Source organism: Punica granatum, chromosome 4 (assembly GCF_007655135.1).
Source record: "Punica granatum isolate Tunisia-2019 chromosome 4, ASM765513v2, whole genome shotgun sequence".
NCBI lineage: Eukaryota > Viridiplantae > Streptophyta > Magnoliopsida > Myrtales > Lythraceae > Punica > Punica granatum.
Window position 1 is genome coordinate 29,995,530 of NC_045130.1, and position 10,939 is coordinate 30,006,468.

General features: G+C 34.1%; 1 protein-coding gene across 1 annotated transcript; it reads left to right on the plus strand.

Annotated features, from left to right (window-relative positions):
• The first annotated feature begins 7,320 nt into the window (after positions 1-7,320).
• LOC116205923 (transmembrane protein 184C-like) lies at positions 7,321-10,330 on the plus strand. Its single transcript, XM_031538624.1, has 5 exons — positions 7,321-7,557; positions 8,033-8,327; positions 8,413-8,535; positions 8,989-9,279; positions 9,856-10,330. Exons 2-5 carry the CDS (start codon positions 8,064-8,066, stop codon positions 10,060-10,062), a joined length of 885 nt encoding a protein of 294 aa, XP_031394484.1. The 5' UTR covers positions 7,321-7,557; positions 8,033-8,063; the 3' UTR covers positions 10,063-10,330.
• The last annotated feature ends 609 nt before the right edge of the window (positions 10,331-10,939 follow it).

Consider the following 10,939-nt stretch of genomic DNA (forward strand, 5'->3'; position numbering starts at 1 on the left):
TAAGTAATATATATCTTTACATTAATTTATTCGTAATTTTTAATATATAAAAGAGAAATTCGAGAGTATGAAAAACGAACATACTCTCCGCGAGAATTTTTGAATCGTTTCTGAATTATATAGATATATATATATATATATATAGATACCTCTGAAGTTGAAGTTGCAGGAACAATGTAAGGCTTGAAAAGGAGTGCAATATCCCCTATTGCCACGAGCTTCTCACTATTTTTTGCACCAACATCAGCTGTGAAATTAGGCTCTTCAGCATTCTGAAAATACGAGAAATACATCGGATGATTTCAGAATTAAATAAGAAAACAGATGTTAGTAAGGTTGGATCACATAATTAATTAAGCAAATTAGGCAAATACATTCAGATAATGTGTCAGAATAAATCATTTGTTTAACTTTCAGTTTTCATTTTTACTTTTGAAATTTATGTTATAATTTTTAACTACCATTTGATGGAGGACATAATTGTAATTCACCACAATAATCACCGAGTTTCCCACTTTTTTTTTCTCTCTCCCTCTTTTTCTTTTCTCTCTCCCTCTTCTCTCTCTTTCTCTTCCCCGAATCATCAGTCCCGGCTTTTTTTTTTAATTTATAAAAGATTTTAATCATTTTATTATTATTATTTTAGATGAAAGATCTTATGAATATAATTCAGATTAGGAGAATACGAAATAAACATGCATAATAATTTGTATAGGCGAAATTAACACTGAAATCTAGCAAGCGAAAGGGTTTGCTAAAAATTTATTTTCAAATTATACGACGCGCGAGTCATCTTCTAACTCTTAAATATATTAGATTTTTTAAAATAATGCATCTTTCTTGTTGATGAAAGAAAATATAAAAAATAAAAGGTCAAAAGAAAAAAAAAAGTTGAAAATAACTCTGGCAAAGGCGCATGACCATCCTTTTCGAGTTCGACACCACATGCATGAGGCTGGGTGCAGCGGACACCCTTGTTGCTGGAACAATTGGGCTTCACACTTCTTCGTTTGGTCTCGGATTGGCTTTTCTTTTTGTCTCTCATCGAGTAATTCAAAATTGAAGTTCACAATCAACGAATTTTTAGGAAATTAATGTATTTGATTTTAGAGTTAAGTAGAGTTGAGTTTTGATTTTAATTGGACTGTAATGATTGTATTGTTGAATTATGAGAAAAAAGTGTGAAAAAGTAATGAATAGTTGAAAGAAAGTAATTATTGTGTTATTAAATTATTGAAAAATTAATGAATAATTGAGAAAATTTAGTATTAAAAATTAAATTGAATGGTTAAAAATATTGAAGAAAAAGGAAAAAATAATAATTGTGTTATTGATGTTTGTTGTGTAGTGAGTAGAGTTAAAATTTTAAAATCTTAATCACAAAATCAAACGGGTAAACAACACCAACTCCAATTTCATCAAACTCGTGAAATTGAAGTTCACTATAATCGGAGGATTTTCAGTAAATCAAACAACCCCAAACCGTAATTTGATCAGGCACGTGAAGAAAACCCAATTGATCAAATAAATTTCAAGAGTTTTCGGCCAAGGCCAAAGCCGTGTCGTGCCTGTGGCTGAGACGACAACTCGACGCCTCATTTGGGTAGTTAATTGGGGTGTAATCGATCCGAGCCCGAACTCAAGGGACTCGAAGCTAGTCTTGAGAGTAAAAACCAGGCTCGAGCTTGGCTCGAGTTAGATCGAGCCTAGTGAGGCGAGCTCGAGCTATGCTCATGAGCATTTTGAGCAGCTCAAACTCGGCTCGTCAAGACTCGTCAATTTTTTCTAGCTTGAGCAGCTCGGGCTCGATAATCTTGATAGGCTCGAGCTCGACTCGGGCTCAACTCGGTCGGGTTTGATAGAATTCTAATTTGACCAATTACAATGAACACATCCAAATTGGACAGGAAGCAAAAATAAATCAAATGATGAAGAATAGCTGAACATAATAGAAAACTGAAAGTGTGTAGTGTTATTATACACAATAAGAAGTATTTACCTGGAGTACTAATAATAATAATAATAATAATAATAATAATAATAATAATAATATTGTGTTCTTGGGTTTATCACATGAGTTTGGGTTGGTTTTGTCATGTGGGCTGAGTCTTGGGTAATATTATATGAGAAATTGACTTAGGCTCGATAAAACTCGCAAGTCACTCGAGTTGAGCAAACCCAATTTCGAGTTTGGCTCGAGAGACTATGTGGCTCGGCGTGAGCTCGGTTCGAGTTAGATAAGATTGAGCCCAACTCGAACATTTTGCAAGCCTTCTGGTCTCTCTTAAACCCCTAGTTGTTAGTGCAATTCTGTAGTTGACTTGTGCTCCAGGTCGTTATCAAAGCTCTTATCCTTTCAGCCAAATAAATAAATAAATAAATCGAAGATCTTATCTTCGTCGGGCTGTTGATGAAGATGGGTAGATGGGGGTAATGTTTTCAGTTAGCTTATTTATTTATTCACTAGTGGACACGCACGCGAAAAGTTCTTTTCATAAGTTTAAATACGTAACACTGAAATGACATAATATATGTCCGTACAAAGATATAAAAAAATATTGCACCTACAAGATGTTAATGAATTTAAAATCAATAAAAAAATTTATTTTAAAAATTAAATCTTTAAATTATAAATAAATTAGTATTATTTCGTTTTAGATGGATTATTGACCGTTTCTAATTAGAAATCGTCCTTCCTTTAATTTAAAAAATAAAACAAATAATTAAAATATTTATAAGGGTCAATGACCCCAAAAAGAATGAAATGTGTCCATTTTATCATTTCAATCATGGATTTTCTAAATTGTAGGAAAAATCACAAATTATGATGTTTGTAATTGTCTAGCGTGTTATCATTTTTCAGTCAATTTTAAGTATTTTCTACCAAGTGGACCCCATGAGTATTCAAATTATATTAAATTTAAAAATAAAAACGAAAAAATTAATGAAAATAACTAATAATATAATGTAATAAGATAAATAAATAAATTAATTCTAATTAAAAACATATGTATTGATAATAATATCTTCATATACGTAACAAAATAAAAAGTATCTACAGAATTTGTAAACTAATGATATATGTATGAGTAATACGAAATTGATAAGTACTATTAATCTAATATAAATATCTTTTTAAAAATAAAATTAATAATACATTAAAAGTAATTACCAAAAAATATTTAATAACCAAAACATGCAATTAAAAATTATTTACTTCAATAAATAATTTTCAGTTTTTAAATAAAATATTCCAAAGAAATTTCAGAAAAATAATTCAAATTTTCAATAGAAGTTTAAAAAATATTTAACATAAATATATTTTCACGAATACTCTTGCAGTAGTAGTCATAATGTGAAAATTCGAAAAATCCAGCCCATGTAAATTTAAAAATACTACAATCAAAAGTTTTAAGAAATTTGGTCGGGTTTCTCTTTCATATTCGAGACTTCGGTTGGTGTGGGTTTTAGTATAAGAAAACTTGAAGGAAGTTGACTAACTTGAATACATATGTATTCATATATTATTAAATATCTAATAGGCCTCCAAGAAGTTGGACTCGTATGCCTCCTAAAAGCTCAATATGATATGATGTAGAACCAAATCATGTTATAAATTCGTTGGTTTCTCTTTATTATTTCGATATGGAATCCCACGATCCTTGACGCTCGCCATCACACGCAGTGTGAATTCAAAGCTGGGACATTGCTGGACGAGACGTGGAGTCAGCAAGCTAGCAGGCGTAGTGGCGCATAGAAATGCATAGTGTGAGCACTTCGATGCGAAGTATAGCATAATCAGGACGCTGGCATGGGGTCAAGCCTAGCACTAATACCATATTAATATCTAATGCGCTTATAAGGGGTTGGACCTGTATACATCCTAACACTCAAGTTGATAGATTGTAAAATCCAATCATCTTATAAATTCATTGATTTCTCTTTATTATTTTGATGTCCCTAACAATTTGTTTCAGTGAATTATATTCATATATATTATTACAATTTACACTTAATAAATTACATGAAAGAGACAAACAATACATTTTAGACTCTGTCCAAACACAACTAAATCTAATTTTAATTTGTTCTTGTTGGGAACTTGGGATAAGTTGTGATGGCCGCGGATACAATGGTATTAACCTAGAACAAGTTCGTGGGTAATTTCAACAGAAATTACTCATGTAATATCCGTCAGTAATTCATCAAAAAATTTTGACATCTATAAATTAATTTTTAAAATTTTAATATAACTTTAGAAAATCCAATGATATTTTTTTCTTAATACATACTTAAATACCAATGGAATTTTATTGAAAATTCTGTCAATAGTTTCTAAATGAACCGACAAATGGCCGTTATTACTTCGTCACAAATTTTCTATTCGATAATTTTTATATTTATGGCAGTGTTATTTGCAGTACTTGTACAATATATAAATCAAAGGAAACTCATAATACTGGCCACGAGAAAGAGGAAAGGGGCATTAGGTACTTGATTTTGGATGGGATGAGGGTGTGGAGAACGATTAAGTCGGCTTAAGCATTGGATTCAAATCCTAGTAGGAAAACGAACAATAAAGCATAAGGTAATATTAGGGCATTGAAAAAAAATCCCTACATGACGAACAACAAAGCATAAGATTAGAGTAGGGCATAAAAAAATTCCTTACATGAAGAAAATCATTGATTGAAAATATAAAAAGAACATAGCAGAATAAAGAGAATGTAAAAAAGTTTTAATAGAGATTATAAGAAGACAAAAATAATAATGTTTAAAGGGAGTAGTAATTGGAAAGAAAGAGTTGAAGAGATGCAAACACGAATATGCTAGAAGCATTGAGGTCGAATGGAAAAGTAACTTTGTTACGTAATAAAATATAATTTAATTTAACTAAATTTAAGTTTATTTTTTTTAAATTCAACAATGTAATTATTAATTTTTTTATCTGTTTCTTTAAATTCTCTTTCATATATTTTCTTATCTATTATTAAAAAAAATTTAATACTAAATTTTTTCAAATATTCAATATTTTTTTCTCAATTTCAACATTTGTTCCTCAATTTAACAACACAATTTTTTTGATTTTCTTCTCAAATTCTCTCATTTTCAACTACTTTTATCTCTATCTCCTCAAATCAAACTAAATCAAATTTAACTTCATTACTAAACACAATTATGTATTTGACAGAGTAAATAATTATGAGAAAGAACATAGTAAATTATTTTTAAAGTGAAAAAGTACAAAAAAAGGTGTGAAACTTAAAGAGTATGGAAAAGAATAGTTACATGATGAGTTTTTCCATTGAAAACAGATGAATAGGTGCCATGATATTGAAAAGGTTTGATTTGTAATAGTACTCATATTATTTAAGTGAATGATAAAATGATAATATTAATAATATAAGAAGGGCAAAAAGGAAAAGAAAGTTGAAGAAACACTTTGGGAAATGTCGTATTTTTATATATAGTATAGATTTATTTACTTATTCAATATTCTTTCTTTCTATTTAAATTTTTTTTTATAATTTTCATTTAGATTAAGTAGTTTTAACACCATATATCTCATGGTCTTATACTTTTCTTAAATATATCCAATGATTTAAAAATTATCTAAAAATGACCATAATTTGCATGTTGTTCCATATCTATTTTAACATTACTTTTTTGTTTGTGGAGTTGCTGACGTGGCTCATTTTTCCACGTAAGCGTTGTTAAATATAAAATGAACCATGTCAGCAACTCTGTCAAATATTGACGAAAAAATTGATTCTTGGATAGATATGGAACAACACGTAAATTATGGGTATTTTTAAGTAATTTTTAATCTATTGGATATATTTGAGAAAAATATCAAGTCATGGGATATATGGTGCTAAAATTCCTTAGATTAAAAATAAAAATGAGGCATCTGCCTATCAAGACGTTTGACATGGGCGTCCAATCGTATCACATGTCAACAATAATGATAGTGTGAGTAATCAAAAGATGACACTGGAAAAGTGGCAAAGATACAGGATGGAAATAAAAAAAATAAAAGAAATAAAACCAAAATATATATATATATATATATATATATATATAAAGGGCGATGATAAGTGCTGGACTAAAACGATACTTTTCCTTAGCTCCTTGATGTCATTCACAAGAGATTGGAGAGGGGGTCGAGCAATTAGAAGAACCTGTAATGAGTCCTTTCAATCTCAAGAATAAGGCGGTGACATCCACTGGACCAAGCAAGCTTCAAATCAGAAAAGACTCCCAAAGTTCGGCAGTTGTCGATGAAGCAGTACCAATATTTTGCATAAACCCGCTGAACCAGTTCCCATTTTCATCTTGTATGATTCTACCTTCTCCAGCAAGACTCGAATTCCCTCTAGCCACACCATCAGAGTTGAGCTTGAACTAGCATGCAGGTGGTCTATCCCATCTTATTAATCCCCAATTACCAAGCGGCAGTAGGTAGAACGCGGTTTTCACATGCATGAGCAGAATTAAAGGGAGTGCACAATTCAAGTATATGAGCAGATTCATCAAAACGTCTAGTAAAGTCTGCTTGAAACAGATTCTTGTCCTGCCAAACTTCAAGATGATTCGAAGACTTGCAGCAAGCCATTCCCAAGGTGGTAATGAAAAGAAGTTCGGAATGATAGATTGGGATGCAAGTCTCAACCAGACCTCCTTAGTGAGTGGGCAATCACACAAGACATGGAGAACGGATTAGCTAGCAGATTGACATTGACAATGAGGTTCATAGGCCACAAGCCATAGAAATTGTTGAATGCGTTGCAGGCCTTCCTAGCACTAGATAAGTTTCCAAACGGCGTTGACTTGATGGGAGAGTTGATGCATGGATGAGATCATAAGCAGGAGGCAAACGAATAATCACCCGATTGAAATAGCCTCTAGATGATGGTATCCTGCCTTGAATATTTTTTTTTAAGGTGTACCTTGATATTCACAAATCAAATAGATTTTAAAATTTATTTTTTCATAATTATTACGAAAAAAAGGAGATATTTCCTGTTTGGATTTCTAAACAAAAATTTTTAACTTTAACTTTAACTTTAACTCAACACACTACACAACAAAAATACACATTTTCCAAATCAAAAATTTTAACTTTAACTTTAACTCAACACACTACACAACAAAAACACACGTTTCTCAATTCAAATTTATAATCACATCTCATTTGCCCTTTCCATAATCAAAATCAAAATTAAAATCAAAATTACTTTATCTTTGAATCCAAACGGACCGTTACCTTCCCATCGTTACTCCATTTCTAAGCAAGAAATTCTACTCTCTACTCCATGAATATCATTGACAGCAGCAAGCAGTTTTCAAATTGATTGATTGATTGATCAAACCGGGACTAGACCAGAGTTGTACTATCGAATCACATCACGCCATTTGCTGAGAGATCGGCCACGTCACGGCGGATCGGACGGCCTCCTCCTCCAGCTGGTCGACTCCGCATTATCTCGCCGGAGCATTAGCTGCTCCGCCGCCCACTCGAAGCGCTTCCCAGCTCCTCTCTTCTTCTCCGCTCCAGTAAGCCTTGCTTCTCCGCTGATTTGCTTCATTTCAAGTGATTAATTAATTACTCGCCGTCACGTTCACCGCGTTTGCTACTTCACTGTCTAGTCTCAGTCGAATCCTCATTGTAGAGCAAATCGGCTGTTGAATTTCCAGTCTATTGTTGGAATTATAGTTGCCGGCTGATGAATTTTTGCATTGAGGATTGTAATCTGCTCAAAATGGCGATTTGCATAAAATCGGCTGTTGAATTTCCAGTCTCTTATGGGAATTATAGTTGTCGGCTGATGAATTTTTGGATTGAGGATTGTAATCTGCTGAAAATGGTGATTTGCATACTGTGATTGAATGGAACGCATCGGAAAGATCCGCACTTGGTTATCGCGGAAATCGGGGCATCCCTCCCACCCCCCTCCCTCTCGCCCACTCGGGGCATTCCCCTTGAATTCGAAGGTTTTGGAATCTGAAGGTTGTTGCTGTTCTTTTGCAGATCTGGACTGTCGTAATTCAGCTGGTGGAATATGGACTTCAGTAATTTGGATGCTGGTCAGATCACGCTTCTCAGTTCGGCGCTCTGCGTGATGCTGAGCATGCATTTCACAGTGCAGCTCCTGTCACAGCATCTCTTTTACTGGAAGAACCCCAAAGAGCAAAAGGCCATTATAATCATCATCCTCATGGCACCCTTGTATGCTGTTGACTCGTTCATCGGCTTGTTGGATATACGTGGAAGCAAGGCGTTCTTTATGTTCTTGGACTCTGTCAAGGAATGCTATGAAGCTCTGGTAAGTTCCCCTAATTGGGGATAGTTTGGCTTGGTGATATGGTCTGCCTTGTATGAGTAACATCTGATAAGTTTCTTTCTTTCAGGTGATTGCCAAGTTTATGGCTCTTATGTATAGTTACTTAAACATCTCTATCAGCGGAAATATTGTGCCTGATGAGATCAAGGGCAGGGAAATTCACCATTCATTCCCAATGACGCTTTTCCAGGTTTGTTTAGTTGTTCTCTGGCTTTCATTTTTTCATTTCAAAGATTAGAGGGGTAGGAACCTTAGATACCTGCAGTCTGAAAAGTAATTGTCTATGTGATGATTTCGGTGCGGATAGAACTCATAAACAGATAAGGGTTCAGGACTTGGATGCAAAATCTGTTTGTTTCAATATTGAGCTTCATTTCCTGGACTTCTTTCTAATCTGGATGCAGTCGGAATTGACTTTATAAGATTCAGTACATTGTTACTGGTTTTTGAATTACTCTTTCAATTTGAGCAGTTGCACCTAATTCACTGAATGGTTGGGAACCATGTGGGTTATCTCTTTAGCCCTCCATGCTTCATGAAATCTCCATCTTTGATCGGCGGAGTAAATATTGAAATTTTTGTTCATGTTGGATGATTGAGATATGACTGCCAAAGTGATTCACTCTGATTTATTAACTTGCAGCCTCGCACTGTTCGATTAGACTATCGTACTCTTAGGCTTCTCAAATATTGGACGTGGCAGTTTGTCATCATCCGCCCAGTGTGCTCCATTCTGATGATATCTCTTCAGATCCTTGGGATCTACCCGAGTTGGTTAAGCTGGACATTCACAATAATTCTCAATGTTTCTGTTTCTCTGGCCCTGTATTCTCTAGTTCTGTTCTATCATGTTTTCGCTAAGGAGTTGGCCCCACACAAGCCTCTTGCAAAGTTCATGTGCATCAAAGGCATAGTGTTTTTCTGCTTCTGGCAGGTTTGCACTAGTCAACTTTCTTCTAGTTTTTTCTCAGTTGAACTTAAGATAGAATATTTATAGTTAAAACTTCGAAGAGTCTCTTTGGGTTTGGAAACTATCCTGAATTTACAGTTTGATGGTTTTCTCATGTAAAATAAAGAAAACGAAAAAAAAAAAATCAAATGTAACTTTCAAACGGCTTCTCATTCTTGACGCCTTGTATAGTGCAATGTAGATGTTTTATTATCCATCTTCCTAATTCTTAGGGAAGAGAAATTGAAATTCTTTTAGTTTGATTAAGAATACTTCCTCTTTATCTTTCGTCCCTCCAAATGTTTTCTGATAGTTTTCTACTGGATTTTTTTGATATCTCCAAAACGCCGTTCAACATGAAGGAATGTATCGTATCACTCTGCCAAAATAGTCCAACTTTACTTGGCAACTCCATTCTCTGACATTTTGTTCGTTGTTACCAAAATAAGCATTAAGTAAGGCCTATTAGATTGCTAACTATTACTTTATGAAAGCCTTGAATTCATGGTCTCTCTTTCTCGCCCTATTTTCTTATATGTGACTTTTTTTTTCAATTTGCAGGGGGTGGTGCTTGAGATTCTAGTTGCAATGGGAGTCATCAAGTCCCATCATTTCTGGTTAGATGTCGAACACATCGAGGAGGCCATACAGAACGTATTGGTATGCCTCGAGATGGTCGTTTTCTCTGTTCTCCAACAGTATGCCTACCATGTTTCTCCATACAGCGGAGAGGTCGAATCAAAGTATAATCTAAAGAAGAATGAGTGATACGAGCAGAGAATATTTTGCATCATATATATGCTGGGAAAGCACTTTCAAGAAGCATCTATGTTTTTTGCCTCAGATATGTATGTAAGTTGAGTCTATAGGAACGAATAGTTCATTACCACAACCTATCTATCTCGTGTTGGTTGTTGGAGTCGAATAAAATCAGGATTTCAGTTGATTATTACTGCTTCAGCATATTCTTCAGGTATCATGTTCGCTCGAGAATGTACCTTTATGTATATTCGATGAAGTTGGAATGCTCGGTTAAGAAAATAGTTGGAACATGAGGATGCTAAATGCTCCTTAAGTCGTTCAACGTTTGTTTCAAATAAGCAAGGTCTCGAATTCGAGTCCTTATGAATGTAGAAAATTCATGCAGTGAGAGTTTTATCCTTTAATGTTCCGACTCGGCTCGACTAGATTAATCGGGGCTCAATTGAGCTTCTAAATATCAAGATTTACACCGAAAAAAAAATGTTTTCAAAGCATGGCGAGAACTCTGGTGTCTGCGTCCTAAATCAGCATGACACCGACTATAGTTGATTCTGCTCTTGGAACTTCTGAGTGTCCAACCCCTTTATATTAGGGAATTTCGGGATTGCTCGTAGAAAAATAAACTTGTGCAATTGAGGAGATTAGGAAGAGAGAAATCACACAACCAATATATGTGGTTAGGGACGGCGAGGTCCGTATATCAACTGGCAAAACTCCGCATAACTTTCTTCTTATTCCCGACAGCGCGATACACAAGAGATTACAAGGTGTCATCCCTCCCTAAACCCCGATACAATCCTTATAAAGGAGCTCCCAAAAATCTCTTTACATTAGGAAACTAAATCCCGGTCAAATTAGAAGATCACAATTCCTAATACATATA

Coding starts and splice junctions, on each gene's coding strand:
- LOC116205923 (XM_031538624.1), top strand. CDS start 8,064: ATGGACTTCAGTAATTTGGATGCTGGTCAGATCACGCTTCTCAGTTCG. Junction 8,328..8,412: donor AGGAATGCTATGAAGCTCTG/GTAAGTTCCCCT, acceptor TCTTTCTTTCAG/GTGATTGCCAAGTTTATGGC. Junction 9,280..9,855: donor TGTTTTTCTGCTTCTGGCAG/GTTTGCACTAGT, acceptor TTCAATTTGCAG/GGGGTGGTGCTTGAGATTCT.